Here is a 22,542-nt window from a genome sequence, read left to right as displayed (position 1 = left end):
AGCCAATTTTGTTGCGAATTTAGACATTGTCAAGTTTGAAATGACCAAAATACCCTTGTATTTTTATTTTTCAATTAATTTAATGCTTTTATTATATGTTTCAATTAAAAATTAAAAAATAAATAATAAACGCCTCTTTACTTTCCCTAACCATCCACAATCGCAGAAAATACACACACATATCGAATCGATGAGAGGGAAAACGGAGACCTTTAACTCATTGGTCAGTCACCGGCTACCATCATCGCTTCCACTTCTCTAACAAACCTTCCACACTGCTTTCACTGTATTACTAATCGAGAAAATAAGAAAAAAACACACAAGTTGTAGATCGGTGGTTGTGGTCTGAGTTTTTTGGGAGGAGATCGGTGGTGGATTAACATCTTATTGATGATCGGAAAAGAGAGCGGGATAAGGAGGAAGCATGGGTGTGTTTGTCAATAGGGGAGGACCAGTGGGATTTCGATCGCTAGGACATTTCCATTGCCAGAAACCTCTGACAACTGTCTGCACAGTTGCATGTATTGTGGCGGTGAAGAAGATGATGTTCATTCCTCTTGGTCGCCAGCATACCTCCATCATTCCTTTCAATCATCGTCTCCAAAGTTTTGATGTATGTCGAAGTTCAACAATCTAGGGCATTAATCGAGGAATTTCATGACAGATTTTGGTTGCTTCATTACGAATTTAGGTTTGGGGATTTCATCTCGAAATGATGTTGATTATCGATTTTGGTTTGTTTGGGTTTCGGATTTCATAAAATTAAGATGATTTCATTTGGGTTTGAGTTTGATGGTTTTTTGGTATGATTTCATACTGCTTGGTGATCTTGGTGAAGGTAATGTAAGAAGCTTGATGATCTTGGTGAAAGGATTGTAAGAAAAAGGTAGACGAAGGAGTTGGGAAATGGGAGAGGGAATGATGGGGATGAATTATTTTATTTATTTATTTATTTTAATTTAAAACTAATAAATAAATAAAAGAAAATGATAAAACAAATTATTAGGAGTAAAATAGTCATTTCATGTTAATAGGGACTAAGCGTGCAAGAAAAAACAAACTCAGGGACGGTCCGAGTTAATTTTTGAAAATAGGGACTAAACACGATTTCTGGTATATTCACGAGGGATGAATGGTGTAATTTACCCTAACTAAAAGTTACATATTGGTTCCTCAATTTTCACAAAACTATAGGATTTGGGCGGTTAGGGAGAACGGAGTAATGGAGCGGGCAAATCGTGGGTTAAGGCGGTACCTCTGGGTTGTGATTTTTTTGACCAGCATGTCGCGAACCGAGTTTCTAGAAAATTCCACGATTATCTAGAGAACCCTGAAACGATCAAGTATCCTCGAAAAGTCACTAGAAAGATCAAGAATACTCTATGAGACCCCGGAAAACGCTAGAAAATTATAGGTGTCCGCGGAACATGGTGGAACGACCCAGAATAATCAAGAAAGCACTAGAGGAAGCTAGAACGATACGGAAGATCTTAGACCATCGTAGAATCCTCTAGGACACAAAAGAGTAGTATGGAAGCTTATAGAATTTTGTATGTAGAATAAAATTTTGTAAGAATGATATAGAATACTCGGAAATGTTCGAAACCTAGAAACTTCCCTTGAGGAGGTGTAAGGTTCCTATAAATAGGGAGAAGGGCTTATTTGCCCAAACCACCGAGATGTTGCCTTGTAAAGAAGTTGAGTTATATAATAGAAGTTTCCCTTCGTACTTGAAGTGCTCCTTGTCGTGACTCTTGCTTCCTATGTTCGTTAGTACATCTAGATCATCGAAGTTAGCATGACTTAGTCGGAGAAGCACTAAGTGGCACACGGTATTGACAAGTCTAAAAGAGTCATCCCGTGACATGTGGTATCAAGCCAGGTTCAAGCAAGAAAGAGACCATAAACAATGGAAGGATGTCACACCCCAAAACCAAGAACGGCGGAAACGTTCTGGGGCGGAGGACGTCATGTAAAGTATCACAACAATGTAAAGTAGTAAATAAGCAACAACATCATCCATTGCATTAATAGTATAATTTTAAATACAAGTGTGTTCATTTATATTATAAAACAACATGATGAACAATCAAAATAAAAGACGAGTCTTGACTGCTCCGTCTTCACAAAACCTGATCGTCGTACCTGACTATTTGTGACATGAGAATACAAGTTATTTTGAAAGCAAGTATCAGCATAAAGCTGGTGAATTCATAAGTATTTTAATGTATTTGATTTGTAAAAACTGTAAGGAAAAGACTTGTAAATGTTTGAAGAAAAGTTTGTATAAGTATGAAAACCCTAGAAAATCCCATATTTCCTACTAGTATAATATGTAGTCTTCTACCAAGACTCGACTGTTTTGAAAGTAGTCTTCTACCAAGACCTGACTGTTTTGAAAGTAGTTTTATGAAACTTAAATGTGACTTTTCATATAACTTGAGGACAAGTTACAAAAACACATTTTAGAATCAACTTTTAGATTAAAATGGATTGAAAACACATAATCAATTAACTTTTCTATTAATCTAAGAAACTTATAAGAACAAGATGATTCAAATCAAACTTTTTCATGTAATTAGTCTAAAACTTAAACTAATACAAAACATGAATCTATTGACAATTATCTTTGAAATTGGATTAACATGAACATTACCACATCAAAAACAAGTTTATAAGTCCAAAAACATCTTAGGGTAATGTTCCTAGTCCAATTCCAGCCAAAACAATCGAATATATGTTGTTTGGGGGTCCAACTCGTCGAGTGCACGAACCAACTCGGCGATTTGGATGCTTTTTGCCTTGGACTCGGCGAGTCTGCTGAGCATACAGCATCAAAATTCGATTTTTAAGCCAATTTTGCAAGTATAACAAGAAAACAAGCCTAGGCTCTGATACCACTGTTGGGTTTTGAGCATTCTAACACTCCTAAGTGTACATGCAACCCTAAATACCTTGGATCTATGTTTTCTCTATTATACATGCAAATATGAAATTTCCAAGGTATTCATCCTAACTAGCATAATAACATTGATTCATATGAATATATCAAGTTAGAATTACATACCTCTTTGATGTAGAATGTCTTCATGAAGCTTGAGTGCCTAGTGCCCCAAGTGTGACACCTCAAATGGTTCACACAACACCAAATACACTTGGAATAGATTAGAGAGAAAACCACACTTCATAAAAATCGGCTAGCCCTTTCACATATAATCTAGTGGCCGATTTTTGTCGCCAATAAGATCTTTATATAGTGTCATAATTAGGGTAAACCCTAATTGTCATGGCTTTCCATTTCCTTGGATCCATGGGTTAAAATATACCATGGAGCATCTTATGGGTTTTAGCCCAACTTGACAATCCATGAAGCATTAGCCCACTATACAAGTATGGATGATTTACACAATTAACTCATATATTTAATTAGTCTTCTTTTGATCACTTAATTAATCCTAGATTAATTCTTCATCAATACTAATTAAATAATATTATTAATATATTAGAACTTATAATATATTAATAAACCTTAAGTGTTATTTCTCTCATTTTAGTCTATCCAAATGCATGATGCCATGCAACCCAAATGGACCATGCCGGGTCGAGTCAAGTCTTACCAACATTAGTTATGGACTTAGAAATTAATCCAACAATAACTAGCATGATTCAACTTGTATTCACCCCCTTAAATAACATTTAAAAACATTTAAAAGGTCAATTAAGGGGTATGAACTCACCTGCAATGAGTGGATCGTATGGAAGTGTCGGACAAGAGCTAGGTGTCAAGTGAAGACTTGAACACACACAATGATCCTAATAACATATAAAGACATATATATATATGTATACAATTAGTGAATAAAACACTAATTATACAAGTATAAACACCCTAATGTGTGGAAAACACTTTGGTCAAAGTGTTAGGAGGCCATTGGGTTGCAACAAAGGAGTATAAGGCATTATATTTGAGTTTATGGCCCATGGACCATAATTAATGGAGTTTACGGCCCAGGGGAGTTTACTCCTAGCCGTAAACTCTCTAAAGGGTCTCAATTTGAGGCTTAAAGGTGTGATATTTTAAGTGGTTAAGTGTTCCAAGGCTAAACAAGAGGCTAGGTGAGTTTAAGGTCCAAGAATTGACCTCAACTTGAGTTTACGGCCTGGGGACCACTTCCCCATGAGTTTATGGCCGTAAACTCATGGTATGAAGTACCATTTCGATGTTTGAGGTCCCTAGCTCAATGGTGGTTGATTCTAGGCTAAGTTTTGAGCATAAGGAAGGACAAGAGGGCATCATTGCACCCTTAAAGGGAGTTTACGGCCTTGGGAGATCCTTGGCCGTAAACTCTCATTCAACCCTCTATTCTTGATGTTTCTAAGGCCTAAACATGTTAAACCTAGTACATAACAAGTTATAACAAGAGTACTTACGATCTAGGAGCTTGAATGGTCGGTTTTGGCCAAGAACACTAGTGTGTGTTCTTGGTGAAACTTGAAGATCTACACAAATGGAATGATTTCACGGATGAAATCATGTAAGATCACTAGATCAAGTAAGATATCAACTCATTAGGACGAGAAACTTACTATTTTTGAAGATCAGGAATGAAGATCGAGATGATAGTTGGGGGGATTTGGGAGGAAATCAGCCAAGGAAAAGAAAAGAATGAACAAATGGCCAACATTTCATCATATAAGGGGGATTTTACGGCCCACATGGAGTTTACGGCCATAAACTCCCTTGTTGTGGCCGTGAACTCCTGATCAAGGTGTTATAGGCCTGATCTTTGTGCTATAGCTTCAGCAGATAAACCCCAACACTTATCCCTTAAGTGTACAAGGCTCATAACACTCAAATAAGCTCCTAATTGTGCTAAAAGATAGCAGAAATGAGTTTGACTTTCAATGAAGGGTTAGACTGAACAAGATAGAAAATTCCGGGTTGTCACAAAGGAGCAAGTGAAGTAGTAAACATTCCCCCTCTAGTCAAGGAGAAAGGAAGGAAGTCGAAGAAGAGGGACCAGTCGGTAGACGCCTTGGCAAGCTTACAAAGGTGGAGATTAACGTTGGTGCACTACAAGAAAAATACCCTTTAATGACGCGCAAACAATGACACTCGCAGATTTACAATACGCATTTTTGTGTGTCCATAAAAATAATGTCAGGTTTCCAAAAACTGAAGGATAGAGGTCACGCATTTTTGCGTGCCCTTAAATTAGTGTCTAAAAAAAGAAAAGAAAAACACGGAGGGCACCTAATGAAAAAAGGGCGTCTTCTAAGGGTGTCGTTTTATATTTTTTTTGGAAGGGCGCGTTCTCCATTTTTTTAATAGCCGGGAAATGAAATCCCAAAAAATTAAACACCCCGCTATTTATCTCCTTCTCCAATGAACCCTAATAGAATTGTGATGCTACCTTTTGTAGCAACCCGTCTTCCTCTACCTCTGCACTCTCTATCCCTTTCCATTTGGAAGCCCTAACCACGACCACCACCATCGAACCCCATCATCTCTAAGAGTTCAGAGTGCATTTGATGAAATCGACAGTTGGATCGACTCCGTAATCGGCGACGACTACCGCTACTTCTTTCGCTCGTACTCCGACCGCCACCACCTTCTCTTTTTGGTTGTTGGCATCCATAAAAGCAACAACATGCTTGTCATCGCCGGATTTATTCTTTGCTCTACCCGGTTTCCCCTCGCATCACACATTTTCTTTCTCCTGACCTTACTTGTTAATCATCTCATCAGATCTCTGCTCTAGTGTCACTCTAAGATCAAGAAATTTCAAGCCCTAGTCTCCCTCTGAGACAGAGAAGAAAAGAGAGGAAACATGACGATGCTCGCATGCCTTTTTCTAGTCATCCTTCTACCTAGTTGTTGTTTCTTTCATCGGTCCTTCCGATTGGTCTTCTTCTTCATCACCATCTACTGAACGACTCATTGATTTTGGCGATTATGGCTTCGAATTCAGTTCCATCCAATTCTCCAACAGATTTCTCATCTGTTCTCCATAAATCCCCCTTTACCACCATTACATCTGCAGCCACACTGCGAATGCTAAAGTTAGAGTGATTCCCGATGTTCAGGTGAGATTATTTCCATTTACCTATATAAATCTCGATTGTGCTCTCTTTTCTCCTCTCTCATCCCAACATTGCCATATCAATATTGAATTGAAATCTTCTACAATTTCTTTTAGGGCTTTCTCTGTCTTGTATCTCTCTTAATCCTCGGGAACAGAGCTATCAAAATTCGGGATCTCCAAGTTTCAATCATGAATTTCATACAAAACTTGGAAGCTTTTGAAGATTTAGTCAAGTAATTTCTTTTTAATCCTTCACCCTCCATAGATAGCCAATGTTGTAATTTTAGTCGTATTTTTGCCTGCCTCTTCTTAAAATCTTGATAAAGTGAGTTAAATGGAGAAAAGAATTGTTAGGGTTTTAGACGAATCTTTACAAGGCACCTTGAGATTTTCTATCTTTCATTGAACTGTAAGACCATTTATAGGGAATCTGATGCACGCTCTCGAGCAAGAAAATAGTTATGATACTAAACTCATGCATTCTTTCTCATTTTACCTTTTATAAATATGTGATGAGAAAATGTTGTATTGTTTAACAGGCTTACACATATGAGCTGGAGAACAAAATCTCATGATTGGAAGAAGAAAATGATAGAATCAGGAGGCAGAAGGTATGTATATCTGTTTCTCATAATCCTTTCTCTCTTTTTCGTGTTATCCAGTCTCTTCCTTACAGTAAATGTCTTAATGGGAATGTTACTTGTATGTAGTGTTACTGTGATAAGATCTGGAACAAATGATGGAAAACCTTCTGGTGTGGTAAAAATTGTGGATTGTGGCGAAGTTATTGAAGATAAGAAGAATAATGTAGTGGAACCCGTAAAAGGTATTGCTGTTGTTATTTATTAACCATGAATAACATTTATTTGATTATATAATTTATTGTTACATTTTCTTCATAGGTAAAAAGAAAAAAACTGTGAAGTAAGATACTTCTTCTGATGACAGTTCTGATAGGCGAGTAAAAAAACGTCGTGGATCAACTGTCAGGGAGAAATTGAGGAAACAAAGGAAGTCCTCACCATCTGATTCAGATTCTGATTCTTATTCTTCGGAGAGTGATTCCGATTCCGATTCGGAGTCCGAATCAGAAGCTGATTCCGACTCTTCAAGTTCATCTGCTGGTGGTAACAGGAGGAAGAAGAGATCAACAAAGAAAGAAGTCAAACAGCGTAAGAACAAACGGAAAGAAAAGAGACGGTTGTCTGGCAAAAGATCAAAAAGAAGGTCCAAATAGTTGCTTTTGATATATATATATATATATATATATATATATATATATATATATATAACTTATATCTCTTTTCATATAATATTGTATTTGTAACTTGTAAAAGTGGACTTACTTTAGGAGCTCTGGGAGTTCAAGTGAAACAGAAAGTGGAAGTAGCATTTCTGATGATGGAAAAGCGAATTGATGTGTTGCAAAGGCCAAAAATAGACCTCCAAGTACTTCTGTTGTACTTTTTTCCCTTCATTTTAAGGGCATATTGCAAGAAATAACAACATACTATACTCTTTCTACCAATATAGGCATTGTACTGTATTTTTACCCATAATAACAATATAGCAATGTTGGATTTTAATCTTGATAGCTTGTTTTTAGTAGCAACAAACTTATATTTTCTTTACAGATAGTAGTATTATGTAGTAGATAACTTAAAATGCTCGTATATATATGTAGAAAATGCAACATTGCCATTTTGGGTAAAAATCAAGTACATTGCTATTATGGTAGGTATAACTTATAAGTGTTATTATAAGTAAAAAATAATAATCAAATACATTGCTATTATTGGTAAGGAGATGTACGTATGTAAGTAGGTTGCTGCTATGGGTAAAAAATAAAGTACAAAGCAAATTTCAGTTTTCCTTACTCAACTGTTAGTGAGATAGATGCTTACAAATCTTGTTATGTAATATGTAGTGAGGAAAGGTTTACCAGATCTGTCATGAAAGGAACCTGAATCAAAGGTGAAAATTAAGCATCAAAAGTCAAAGAAAACAACCTTAGAAGAGCAAGAACTTGTTAAAAATGGGGTTGTGAAGGAGAAGGAGAAGGAAAAAGAGCTTCAATTACTTACTACATAACCTACATTCTGAGTTGCATCACCAAGCATTCACCTTAGTACAGAATTCTAATGGTGTGGCGTATATTGGGTGGGATTGCCACCTCTCTCCTCTTTTCAGCCTTCGAATCATGGCTTGTTGCTGAACACAACAAGGTGAGATATAATATTACATTTCTAAATACACCCTTTATATTGTGTATGGTTCTAATGCTCTTGTTTTGATGCATCTGTAGAGAGGTTTTGAGCAACAATGGCTATCAATTACATTCTCTAAGGCAATATTTCTTGGGAATGGACTGGTTGCCATTTTAGCTGGTTTATTTGGAAATCTTTTAGTTGGTTCATTGGCCATGGGACCTATTGCTCCATTTGATGCAGCTTCAATCTTTCTTGCCATTGGAATGGCCATCATCATATCATCATGGACTAAAAATTATGGTGACTCATCAGAAAGCAAAGATCTAATGACACAATTCAGGGGTGCTGCTATTGCAATTGCATCAGGTCTCTCTCTCTCTCTCATACATATACAGGAGAAGCATGAAGAATCCAAAGTGGCAATCTTGTAATTATGCATACATATCATTCTGCCTTCTAAATTTGGACCTAATAGTTTCTTTTTTTTGTGTAAAAACAGATGAAAAGATAGCATTATTGGGTGCAATACAATCTTTATTCGAGGGTTCAATGTACACTTTCGTGTTTCTTTGGACACCTGCTTTAAGCCCAAATGGTGAAGACATTCCACATGGTTTCATTTTTGCTACTTTCATGTTATCTTCCATGTTAGGAAGCTCTTTAGCTTCTCGGTTATTAGCACACACACTAACATACATTGATATTGTGTTGTGTTGTGTGTGTGTGTATGTATATATATATATATATATATATATATATATATATATAAATGTATAAAATCAAGATTCACTTTCCACTCGGACAAAAATACTCTTCAAACGGATTGTTCCGAATTATTATGACCATTTTGCCCTCATAGGAATTTTGACATTAATATACATGCGCACATTTCTTTTAGTGTAGATTTTGTCGAAGAGAAATGACAACAAAGAAGATAAGTGTCTCTTGTTGTTTGTATATATACACTTTTTCTTCTTGTTTAATAACTTAAAAACTATATAAATGTGAAAATTGAAGGCTCACACACTGTTAAAAGGATTGGAAAAGATAATTGCAAGTGCAGATATTCCAATGTTCGTCTGTGGTGACTTCAATTCAGTTCCAAGAAGGTATGCGCCATTTCTGCTACATTTGTTATGTGTGTTGTGTGGCCAACAAACATCTGTTTTCATTACATTGTTGTATGTAATTATTGATCCATAGTAAGTCCATGGATTTACTGTGTTTTTGGATTGTCCTATAGGTAGCATCCCAGCTTCTGATTAATTTGGTGTACTATTTTGGCAGGTTGATCTCTAGGGCCTGCTAGAAGGATTAGATATTGCAGTTAAGCATCTATCTAAGACTTCACAGCAAGGACTTGATGAATATAAGTTAGCAATGTTTTACTTGATTTAGACATGAATAAGACTCAAGCAAAAGCAAGACTCATACTTTGGCATGGCTAGAAGCTTTGGAGGAAATAAAACTCAAGCAAAAGCAAACACACAAAGAGTTGTTAGCACATAGTAAGCTAGATAATGCGATTGTATATAAATTCTACTTCTGTTGAGTTCATTTCTTTTATTACAATTACTCAATATTGGAATAATTATTTGTATTTGACATATTAGTGAAATGAATTATCTTTGTTACTTTTGGTATTTTATCTTGTATTATGAGATTTTTAATGTATTATTTAATTTGAAAATTAGTTAATCAATAATATAATATTTTTTTAAAAACATTTAAAATTATGATACGCAAAAATGTGTGTCATCTTCATTTATGACATGGCCTTTCTTGACAGGGGCTTTCTTGATACGCATTGCGTGTCATTAACACGCGCGTCGTAAGGTTACGACACGCGAATGCATGTCGTCTTCCTTTATGACAGGGCCTTCCTTGATACGCATTGCGTGTCGTAAATGCGCGACATAATTGTGCGTCGTAAATGAGCGTCGTAAATGCGCGTCGTCTATAGACGACGCGCAAAAGCGCGTCGTCTCTCTTTATGACAGGGCCTTCCTTGACACGCATTTGCGCGTCGTCTGAGCCTTTTACGACGCGCAATGAGCGTCGTAAAAGGCTGTTTTTCTAGTAGTGGTGAGATCCTTGAGTGGAAGGATATCATCAAGCAGTTTATGGGAGATACGAATGATACTAGTGATGGAATGAAGGAATCCATCAGTGTCATAAAGGAAGAAGTACTTGGACTAATCAACACCTTACGTAATGAGTTTCGTGAGAAGATAGCCGCGTTAGGAGTTGAAGTAAAATTGTGCAAGGTAGCAATAGCCGGAGGAGTCATGGAGAAAACGTTGCCACGCACGGAAACACCTAAACCATTGATGTATGGAGGTAAACGCGACCCTAAAGAACTTGATGATTTCTTTTGGTCGATGGAATGCTAATTCAATGCTAGTCAAGTGAAGGACGACTAGACAAAGGTAGATACGAACATTCTTTATCTATGCAAGAGTGCAGCTTTATGGTGGAGAAGGAAGCATGGAGACATTGAAAAAGGCTTATACAACATAGAAACATGGTAAGAATTCAAGAGGCAACTTAAGAGACAATTTTGCCCACATAATGCTAAAGACATAGCGATGAAGAAGCTTCGTGGGTTAAAGCATGTTGGATCCATCCGGGACTACATAGTCGAGTTCACGATCTTGATGCTGGAGTTACCCGACATTTAGGAGAAAGACAAGCTTTTCTATTTCTTGGATGGACTACAATCTTGGGCCTACAATGAGCTCAAGAGGATAAATATCAGAGGCATCGACGCAGTTATTGTCGTAGCAAAAGATCTAATGGAGTTTCGGAGAGAAACCACAACTAAGAGAAATAGTGGGGGGGGGGGGGGGGCAATCTACATCTGAACGCAACCAAAATAAGACATACCCCAACCTTCAAATACGAAAGTAAAGGAAATCAAAGGAAGATATCGAAAAGAAGAATGGAAGGGGATCAAGTGTTACCTTTGTGATGGTCCTCACTTGATCCGAGATTGTTTGAAAAAGAAGACCTTTTTATGCAATGGTGTTGCAAGAAGAAGAAGAAGAAGAAGATAAAGAAGCTCACATGAGTTCCATGCGACTTATAAACTCTATGTCAAAAGACGAGACGAAGGAATTGAAAGGGAGTGGTTCTAAGATAGGAAGTCTCATGCTAGTTGAAGCCAAGGTAAATGGAAGAAATACTAAGCCGCTAATAGATTCAGGTGCGACTCATAATTTCCTTTATGAAAATGAAGCTAAGAGATTGGGGATTAGCTACACGAAAGAAGAAGGGCGATTGAAGGTTGTCAATTTTCCATCCAATCCTATCCTAGGAGTTTCACAGGGAGTACCCATGAAAATCACGGAATGGGAAGGCAACATTGACCTAGTAATCGTACCGATGGACGACTATAGCATGATATTAGGAATGGAATTCCTAAATGGAGTACGTCCATGGTCATTTGAAAGTGATAACACCATGCATATTACTAATGGTACAATCATTCACAATGTACCAATAGAAAGGAGTAGAACAAGGTCTCGAATGCAGGGGCAGAACACAAATGCTATAAGAGGAGGGGCCGAAACTAAAACATCATAAAATTCATATAATTCTTTAGTTGGTTAATAAATAACAAATAAATTATTTTGACCTTAGTAAAATGATTTACAAAAAAGTTAACTATACTTACTAACAAACAATAATAAGGGATGATGAATATGTTAGACTTCTTCAGAATTCTATAATATTCAATATAGTTCAATATATATGGAATAAAATAAGATTGATATTCTTCATTATTCAGTATAGGTCTATATATATATAATAATAATAAAATAAGATTGATGTTTTAGTTAGAATTAATAAGTTACTACAATAACAAGTAATTTTTTTTTTCCTCGATAAGACAAATAAACAAGCAAATATTAAATATTTAAAAGTTGGCAGGAGACGTTTTATCTTTTCAGAATTCACAGTCTTCTTTTTCTTATCACTAGTGATAGAAAATAAAGAAATAGATAAAAAGAATTACCGGTGAGAGAAAGAGTGCACACACAACTTCAAAGAGGAGATTGAGAGAATGCACGGAGGTTGCATGGAGGTCGCCGGTCAAAGATGGTGAGCAGCACGGAAAAGGATGGACCACATATAGAGATACTGCACGGAGGTGAGTAGCAGGGGCGAAGAACAGAGAGAGCGTGCACGGAGGTCACTAGTTCAGTGAACAAAGGCGGTGAGCAGTTAGTCGTCTAAGGCATCCACCGGTGAGATCTGAAGGTTCTTTTTCCAGTGTGAGAGATACTTTTCAGAGTTTTTTTATTTCTACAAGATTACATGAATAAATTGTACATTAGATTTTTATAGAACTCAATATCCTATATTTTTACTTGGATTGCTCTTGATTCTTTCCATAATTCTTGGATTTTTGCTAGTTATTGATTTAGTTCCTAATTTATCTGATTTTCTTAGATGTATTTTATGCACCCCAGGGGCCATGAGATTGGTTTTCTAATTTTTGGATTTAATTACATGTATACAACTTGTATAGTGACATTAGTAAGGCAAAAAGCGGGGTGGCCATGGCCCCTCCTGGCCCTATACAGGATCCGCCACTGCTCGAATGCTATCATCCATGAAATTTAACAAAGACCTTAAGGAAGTTGGGAAGATATAGGAAAAATACCCTAAGTTGGAAGAAGGAAGATAATTAACAAGCGACTAGTGATCGAACTAGGAAGTATGTGAAAGCAAACAACATAGTTCAAGGTGTCAACACATATCGGTGCAGGATGGAGTCACGATCAACCGTAAGGATTGCTCAGAAATGTCATGAGGCTACGAGAAGACCCACAACAGGCGAGGAATCAAGAACATAAGTAACACATACTAAAAGACTTGACGAGGACGTCAAGGGTTTAAGTGGGGGAGGGTGTCACGGACCGAGTTTTTGGAAAATTCCACGTTCATCTAGAGAACTCTGAAACGATCAAGTATCCTCGAGAAGTCTCCGGAAAGATCAAGAATACTCTACGAGAACCCCAAAGATGCTAGAAAATTATATGTGTTCACGGAACATGGTGGAACGATCCGAAATAATCAAGAGAGCACTATAGGAAGCTAGAACGATACGGAAGATCCTAGACCATCGTAGAATCCTATAGGATACAAAAGAGTAGTATAGAACCTTATAGAATTTTATATGTAGAATAAGATCTTGTAAGAATGATCTAGAATACTCGGGAATGTCCGGAACCTAGAAAATTTCCTTGAGGAGGTGTAAGGTTCCTATAAATGGGGAGAAGGGCTTATTTGCCCAAACCACTGAGATGTTGCCTTGTAAAGAAGTAGAGTTATATAATAGAAGCTTTCCTTCGTACTTGAAGTGTTCCTTGTCGTGACTCTTGCTTCTTAAGTTCGTTAGTACATCTAGATCACTGAAGTTAGCCTGACTTAGTCAGAAAAGCACTAAGTGGCACGTGGTATTGACTAGTCTAAAAGAGTCATCTCGTGTGACATCCCTAATTTCACGGCCAGAAAAGACCGATTTGTTTATGCTTTGTTTTTAAAATCAGAGTAATCTTTCAAAGAAAACAGTTGCGGAATTTGTTCCCAAAACAAAATATGATAAGAATCTATCAAAGCATTCCTTTAAAGAAATGTATTTTCATTATATAACAAAATCTCGGGATGTCATGTTCCGATACAGACACATAGGCATAAACAGAACTTACATTTATTTACACTAATGATTTACATCTCTTTTAATCTCTCAGTGAAATATGTCTTCGTATTGATACCTGTGATACAAAGAAAACTGAGTGGGTCAGGCTTGGGAGCCTGGTGAGCATATAGGGTTTTCGACCCACAATAATATAATTATTATATTCAACCATCAAACAATCAACCCAATTACCTATCCCCATTATCTTCTTTATTTCTTAGGATTTTACCCTAAGAATTCAACTACCCGTCATCCATTCATTCCTAAGGAAATGGCACAAAATCTATTGCTACATAAGGTGCATCTACCAACATCATCCTTTAAGCGCCTCTGCCAGGATTACATCATACACTATGAGGCGCGACTGTCAGGTTTATGACATTCTCTTTTAGGCGCATCTGCTGACATTATCCTATAAGCGCATCTGCCAGGATTATCCTATAAGCGCATCTGCTAGTATTATGACAATCTCTATTTGGCGTATCCGCCGACATTATCCTATAAGCGCATCTGCCAGGATTACAACATTCACTACTTGGTGCATCTACCGATATTATTCTTAAGCGCATCTGCTAGTTTTATGACATTATCTAATTGGTGCATCTGCCAATATCATTCTTAATCATCTTTCATACCTCCTCATTTTATCACATACCAACTATCTCATCTACCCATGTTCTACCCAACATATTTGTAGATATAAAATACATATACAGTTTAACTCATTTAAAAACTATATAAAACGTCCATTCCACACTCATCTCAAATAAACAACAGTACATAAACACATAACACGTAATTCATAGCAAATACTTCATATCTATATGGTAGAAGAAAGTAACTATACACTCACACATATAAATAACAATATACTTAATACATTCAAACAATACTTGTATTATTATAGTGTTTATGAAAGGGACTATACACCCACACATATAAACAACTTTATATTATACACATAGCACGTATTTCATAGCAAATACTTAATATTTATGTGTTAGAAGAAAGTGACCACACACTCACTTAATCAGAAGATGATCGGACAGCACTACGACTTGTAGAAGTAGTATTCTTCGGTAGATCTGGAAGATCTTCACAAAATTTAGCTTCTCACGGGCAGAACTTCGGCTCGGAAACTTTACTTCTCGGGATCTTCGAGGATTCGGGACTTGCTTCGGGTCTCGGGGTTGATAACGGGGCTTCGGGGGTATTTCTTTGCACGTAAATCGATGCAATACAGGTGAGAGATGAGAGAATGAGCAACCAAACTCAGCTGGCCCTTCAAATCTATTTATAGGGCAAATTTTGCCCTTGCCACATCATGGAACCTTTTCCACGTCGTGGGCCTGGTCGTCACTGCATGCGTCATCGCAAGTTGCGTCTGGGGGACTCCAGGAGGTGTCAAAAGACTTGCCACGTCGTGGTATCTAATAGTTTTGGGGTTTCGCGCCCTGAACTTCAGAATTCATAACTTTCGCATATGAACTCCGTTTTCGACGTTCTTTATATCGACGTGTAGGTGAGATTATGCTCTACAACTCTCGTTTAGACTCCGTTGGCTAATTTTGACTTTATTTTTAATATATTATAAATATATTACTTATATATTATTTTTAGTAGGCCGGGACAGGAAAACTTCGTTCGAAATTCATAACTCCTTCATCTGAACTCCGTTTTCGTTTGTCTTTTTGTAGTTGGACTAATATCGACGAGATCTTCGACTCTCGTTTAGATTGTTTTGGCTAAAAAACCGCTCGATCTCAAATCGAGTATTCGGGCTGCATACCGCTAAGTCGAAACTTCGAAAAATCATACCTTCCTCATACGAAGTCAGATTTGGGCGTTCTTTTTATGTACACTCTCAGTTTAACGAACTCTATGACCTTCGTTTAGATCACCAAGGATAAATATCATTCTAACGTAAATTCACTTTTTACGTCATTCAGCTTCATGCCGGTTCTGTCGCGAAACTTCGGCAGGGCATAACTTCTTTGTTATAACTCGGATTTCGGCGTTCTTTATATCTCCGGAATCATTGTCACGACCACTACAACTTAGTTAAGATTATCCACCATAAATAATCTTCTACCAAAAAGTCATTTTTGACGCTTATCGTCTCTAAATTGACTAACCCGGATCTACGAGCGTTACATCCCATGACACGGATCTAGTAGGTTTGAGGAGGGTTGATACACCTGTGAATTTGTGTTCAATCCATGCATGTGAAGAGACAATATTTGTTTATTCATTTTTGTTTTCATGCATCTCATGAAGAACAAAACTGCATTTTTATTTTATTTTTTATTTATTTTGTTTTTTTTTATATAATTGTGTATATATGTATCAACATATCTCACTTCACTCAATTCTATATAAATTTCTCTAAAAAACTTCCCAATTTAGCTACCTTCGATGTATTCCTAAGCCAAAAGCTAAAAAGGTCAATTTTAGCCAAAAATATAAATCCACGCAAGGTGGTTCAAGTCAAGATATTTCATTTTCTTCTCCAAAACTATCAATAAAACCAAACTATTAAACTATCAACAAAACCAAACTATCCACAACATAATTTCATGGTGCAACAATCTTACAACATATATAGTTTTTTTTAGAGGAAAACTCGGGTTATAATCCATGTATGCAGTTTTCTCAAAAGGGTTCCAGAAACTCAATTTCAGTCTTCTCATCCCAAGAATTTTCAGTTTCGTGATGCGCATAACGTAGAATCTGACAATTCTAGTGACGACCCGGTTGCTGAAAGAAATGAAGAAGTCAATGAACAAGCCAACGAGGAGTTGCAACCTGTTTTTGAGAAAAAAAACACAACTATACAAAGCACCAAAAATCAAAGAAATTAGTGGTACGTGAAGAGTTGGTTTTGATTAGGGCATATGTCGATGTTTATGAAGATAAAACGCAGAAATCAACAAAGGTCGATGCATTTTTGGAGCGGATTCTAGAGAATTTTAATGTTCAACTAGGAGGTTTGGATCGATCACAACACCAAGTAAACTCTAAATGGAAAAACTTTCACAGGAAATGTAATGAGTTCAAATGCATCTATAACCGTAGGATGAACAGTCTGGTTAACGGGAGATATGAGGCTGATGTTTTAAAAGATACATAAAGCAATTATCGGAGGACTAGTAATCATAAATCTTTTCCTTATGAGAAAGCTTGGGAGTCGTTGAAAGACCAGGAGAAATAGGTGTTGTTAAAAAAGTCGGTGAAGACTCCTCACCTCATTTTTCAAAACGAACCAAAACATCTTCATCTAACGCCTACAAAACATCTTCCAATGCACACTATCCTCCCAGATTCCTCTAATAACAATAATCGTTTAATGTTGAAAACTCACCACCTCAGAGAAAAAGAAAAGGAACGAAAGTGGCATTGACATTGTCAACACATAATGAAATATTTAATATCGTCAACGAAATTATCGGCATCAACACTACAACCAGAACAGATGTGGAACAGATCTGACTAAAATAAGGTCCCTAAAGTCATAAAGTTGATAACTTTGACCCTTTGCATGTTTAAGGAGGACTGGAACTTCATTTCACCTCTTTCCAACTTGATTACTCATGCATGGGACATAAATGATGATCAAGCAACCATTTTTATTCATCTACACACCGTAAAATGCAAGAAGGGACAACCCAAACTCTCTGGAAGGCCATAAAATCGAAGAGTTCCAAACTTGGGGACTAAAACTCATGAACCTTGCACCAAAAGAGATCTAAGAGAGTAAAAACCATGGTGCAAACTTTATACCTGGAAATGATGCACAAAAGTGAATGTTTTCTAATCTCAAAGCTGACTAACGCCTTCTTCGTCTTCCTTTAGCTTCCTTCTTCTACTACAAGGCCAAATAACCACTCAAAATAGCAAAAACACACTCACAAGCACATACTTCGGGATTTAAGGTTTTGGAGGGATTGGAGGTTGCTAAAGGTGGCCAGAAAGGAGGCCATCATATTCTTTATATAGGGACACAAGAGGTTTAGGGTTTTGCAATATGTGACTAGTACGCCCAACGTACCTCTTGGTACGCCCAACTTACTAGGAGGATCCCGTGTTTTGCATGGCGCATGAGTACGCACAACGTACTCATGCGTACGCCCTTTGTACTGGCTGTCATCTTTCTCTTTTAAGGGACTAAAATTGACAATGGTAGAAAAATAGGGAAGGAATATTCATACCTTTCATTGGGGTGTTACAATTCTCCCCCACTAGTATCAGGCTTCGCCCTCGAAGTCATCTACTAGAAACAACTCCTGGTATTGCTCGCGCATCTTAGACTCCGGCTCCCAAGTACACTCCGAACCTCTACAATGCTGCCACTGAACCTTAACCAAACGCACCCCCTTGTTCCTCAATGTATTTACTTTCCTATCCAATATCGCTACCGACCCTCAATGTAGTTCAGACGACTGTCAACCTGAATATCCTCTAAAGGACCTACTGTCGTCTCGTTGGCTACACATTTCCTCAGCTGGGATACATGGAAAGTGTCATGAGTTTGGCTCAATTCCTCAGGTAGATCTAACCAATAAGCTACATTGCCCACCCAAGCAATCACTCTGAAAGGGTCAATGAATCTAGGGCCCAGCTTGCCCCGCTTCCTGAATCGGATCACCCCTTTCCATGGGGATACCTTCAGAAGAACAAGGTCGCCGACCTGGAACTCTAGCTCGAAAATCCTTCTATCTACATAACTCTTATGACGACTATGGGTCGTCAACAACCTCCGTCTGAAGAGGCCTTTAGATCAATCGAAATATCAAACAATGACTACAAATAAGAACAAGAGAAATTCACGAAGAAAAACTTTCACTAAGAAACATAATCTCACAAAGAGATTATCGTGTGCACAAAGCGACGATTAGGGTTTGTGAAAGGCGTAACCATTCACAAACCTGTACAAGATAATATATACTGCTATTCTAGACAATCCCTACAATTCAGGGATACGCTAGCTAATAAATCAAGATAACTAAGGAAACAGGATAAATACAAGATTTGTTACAACGCACTGAATAAACTAAACTATTACAAACTGAGCTGCTGATACGCTGGTGCTGACGCTGAGTCTGTTTTAAACATTATCATATTTCAAGGTTTGACCTTACAATCTCCCCCAATATGATGATGTTCAAAACAAACTAAATTAAAACACCCTTGAAAGGAATTCTTCATACTTAGCTTCAGCTTCAATTTTAACTGGCCAGTAAGGACTGTCCAGCAACTCCTGTCTTCTGTTCAGCAGCTCCATGGCGATAAGAATGTGAAATTCTCCGGGAAGATCTTGATGACTCATGCACATTTGCCTTAAGCCAACAAGGTGAGTGGTTGGAGCTTTTGGGATCTCAGTAGTGCGCTGAAAGCACATCCTCCTGTTTTTATCGAGATAAAACATTCCGTGTTCAGGAGCTGAGATGAATTGATGCTGAACCGGATCAACACCGAGAGGAAGAGAATTATTAATTACACCAGCACCGAAGTCTAGAACCAATACATCTTCATCATCAACATGAAACTTGGTCCTTCGAGATCTAGGAACTGATGACCTTTGGCCTTGATGCTGAGGTCGTTCTTTAGGAACAAAATCCAAACGCTGAACCTTTTTTATCAGCAGATGAAGAGCACAAGTCAGTTCGGACGAGTGAGCTGAGGTTTGCTTGGATGCTAGATCGAGCAGTTCCATCCATTCCGAATACCCATATCTGATCAGCTCATCCCTCTTGACAACTTCAGTATAAGAATGCTGAGAACCTTGACGAGTGATCAGCAACGTGAGGATTTTCTCGTTTCGAGGTTTTGAAGCTTTGACTTTGATGATCTTGTCTCCACACATTCGCCGATTAAAAACTGATGGGTTTTGGTCATAAGACATCCTATGTGCTCATACAAACCCTAAAGCTCGGATCTAGGTTTCTCTATTGTACATACTTTGAATCCAAGACTTTGAACCCTAATTCTAGCATATGGAAATCAGAATTCACATGTAAATAGGTTTAAGAACATACCTTGATTGTTATATAGCAATAACAATCCAATTCCTCCTTGAATTGACCTTGGAAAGCAAAGAGTCACAAGTGTCACTCCTCTAATGGCTTACAAACACCATAAGCAAGTGGAGAAGGTATAAGGAGAGAGGAGGGAGGTTAGAATTCGTATTTGGCACCTCTTGGGAAGGGATACACGAATTCATAACCCTAGGGGTGTTTATATAGGTGTAGAGATAGGGATTCAGTCATTATCCTTATCTAGTTGATTATCCATTAAGCAACCAATAAGATAATCCTTGAATCCTTATCATACTCGAATTCTAAGGCTTTTTAACCTTAAATTCGTTCACCATACTTATAAGGTAATCCTTACCTTATTTTGTAACTATCACATAATTACAATTCAGCCCCTCAAGTTTAATTAATTACACTTGATCACAAAATTAATTCTCAATTAATTATTGACCAATATTAATTAAACAAATATGATTTCTCTTTTAATATATTATTCTTATAACATATTAATAAATCATATTATCCTCTCTCTCTTTATTCATTTCTCCAATCAAGTTGCTTTGGTGAAGGCAACCCAAAAGGACCATGCACCATCGGGTCAAGTACATACCAAAATAGTTATGGACTTAGACACTAATCCAACAGTCTCCCACTTGGATAAGTCTAACAACTATTCTGCGTATGACTTCGGATCTCGATCTGCAATCGTAGCTTTCCAAAGCCGCTGTCAACTCTGATCATATCAAATACGCGTGTCCTTAGATAAGGGATCACATATTCCTCCATTCTAGATATCATATGAGAAATGATTTCAAATCATTCTCTTTGTACTATATCTCGATTCCCGATTTATGACGACTGACTAATTGAACAAATCAAATTAGCCCTAGCCCGGCCGAGCATTTACGTTTGTCATCACTAAACCATCGAGGGGCCCAAAGATATCGCTTTTATCCTACTTTGGATAAAAGGAACGGATAAACTTTGATACAATGCTTGCTTGTACTCACGCACCGAATCACACACAACAATATGTTTTATAACACCAAGTTACTGGTGCGTTTACATATTATCAATGTGCAACCGATTCGCAAGATACAACTCACACATCTCGGTTTCAAGAATATAAGATGTTATCGTCTCACCAATCACTCGTGATACAATCCATGGAGTGATCCAAGTGAGCGTGGGTCTAATCCAATGCTCAAATCACATTCATAAGCACTCATGAACGTTGCAGCAAACTCTTGCTTATGTCTAATACTCTTTTAGACAATCTACACACCAATTCACGACAGTCTTCATTCATACCTACTTCCAACATATGAACGACTGTGGCCCGTTTGAATAATTCGATTATTCTTAACAAATTCAATTATTCTGGAAGTCAAAACATGCAAATGTGAAACACAAGAATAATACTAATCCCATATGGCCTCAAACCTTTGAGTATAAATAAAACACCTTTTATTTATCACCATATTGATTACTCATTATTTGTCGTTTCGGGTAATCAACTTCTTACTTGAATTCCAACACTTGTCTCATGCTCCTAGCATGCACACAATGTTTACCTATGGTTCTTACTTTGTGAAATAGATCACATTGAACACATTTCCAATCCTCCAAATCACAACTCCAAATCCGTTTTTCATAAGTCAAAGAATATCAAATTCTTGCTACTTATAGAATATGCTAGATTCTAACATTCTTTGCAACTATCCTTTCGTAATGTCACTGCACCAAAGTCACAAAGACTATTGCCAATGATATTACAAAGTCTTCTATCGGAGATTGTTACAAGACAATTCCATAGACGTGATGTCTCTCTCTCAAAGTACATTCTTTGAACATCCTTTTGCATAGAAGTCTCTAATCTAATCATAGATTTCTCAATATTCAATTCCCAATATGGATACACTTCCATATGTTCCATATGACAACTCATTCTTAATAGAATCTTATCTATGATGTCGATATGGTCCATCCAATATGGAAACATTTCCATATTTTCCAATACTATACTTCCAACTACTCACAAGCGACCAATCCTCGTCGAACTTGGATTGTCCTTTGATAGTTGTTTAATTATTTTAGTCTAAACCGATTCTTGTTCTTTTTCCCTCTAAATGTGCTCGACATTTGGAAAATTTTAGAATGGTCAAACATTAAAGCATTTGCAATCGATCCTATACCCGAAGCGTATGGGACACGACGCATAATGTTTTATTTGCTATGTTCTCAAAATTCGAATTGTGAAGAGGGATGCCGTAATCATAATCGAAATTTTAAGAACACACTTTGTACCTTTGACTAAATTTTATTAACATTTCTCAACCTAAACCTTTAGATTTGAAATGATGCATAATATTATCTCCCTTAATTATAGCAAAACAACTCTTCAACTATTGCGACTTTGCAAAGTATGACTCTTGTTTTCTATAATTAATATTGCTAACCTTGCAATACTTTCCTTAATAATCATACAATCATAACTTTTATGCTCC

The 22,542-nt window shown here is 37.1% G+C and overlaps 2 protein-coding genes across 2 annotated transcripts; both read left to right on the top strand.

The window, feature by feature from the left end:
* The first annotated feature begins 5,956 nt into the window (after positions 1 to 5,956).
* LOC128129104 (peptidyl-prolyl cis-trans isomerase CYP63-like) lies at positions 5,957 to 7,504 on the top strand. The gene is made up of 5 exons (XM_052767786.1): positions 5,957 to 6,063; positions 6,626 to 6,697; positions 6,797 to 6,912; positions 7,016 to 7,313; positions 7,438 to 7,504. Exons 1-5 carry the CDS (start codon positions 5,957 to 5,959, stop codon positions 7,502 to 7,504), a joined length of 660 nt encoding a protein of 219 aa, XP_052623746.1.
* A 674-nt stretch (positions 7,505 to 8,178) lies between these two features.
* LOC128129103 (uncharacterized) lies at positions 8,179 to 10,689 on the top strand. Its single transcript, XM_052767785.1, has 5 exons — positions 8,179 to 8,311; positions 8,392 to 8,662; positions 8,796 to 9,013; positions 9,314 to 9,405; positions 10,443 to 10,689. The coding sequence occupies exons 1-5, from the start codon at positions 8,228 to 8,230 to the stop codon at positions 10,687 to 10,689; spliced, it is 912 nt and encodes a 303-aa protein (XP_052623745.1). The 5' UTR covers positions 8,179 to 8,227.
* Positions 10,690 to 22,542: the final 11,853 nt, after the last annotated feature.

This window comes from Lactuca sativa, chromosome 9, assembly GCF_002870075.4.
Source record: "Lactuca sativa cultivar Salinas chromosome 9, Lsat_Salinas_v11, whole genome shotgun sequence".
NCBI lineage: Eukaryota > Viridiplantae > Streptophyta > Magnoliopsida > Asterales > Asteraceae > Lactuca > Lactuca sativa.
This window is presented reverse-complemented; position numbering and strand designations above follow the sequence as displayed.

Coding starts and splice junctions, on each gene's coding strand:
- LOC128129103 (XM_052767785.1), top strand. CDS start 8,228: ATGGTGTGGCGTATATTGGGTGGGATTGCCACCTCTCTCCTCTTTTCA. Junction 8,312..8,391: donor TTGTTGCTGAACACAACAAG/GTGAGATATAAT, acceptor ATGCATCTGTAG/AGAGGTTTTGAGCAACAATG. Junction 9,014..9,313: donor TTGATATTGTGTTGTGTTGT/GTGTGTGTGTAT, acceptor TGAAAATTGAAG/GCTCACACACTGTTAAAAGG.
- LOC128129104 (XM_052767786.1), top strand. CDS start 5,957: ATGGCTTCGAATTCAGTTCCATCCAATTCTCCAACAGATTTCTCATCT. Junction 6,064..6,625: donor GCCACACTGCGAATGCTAAA/GTTAGAGTGATT, acceptor ATTGTTTAACAG/GCTTACACATATGAGCTGGA. Junction 6,698..6,796: donor ATAGAATCAGGAGGCAGAAG/GTATGTATATCT, acceptor ACTTGTATGTAG/TGTTACTGTGATAAGATCTG.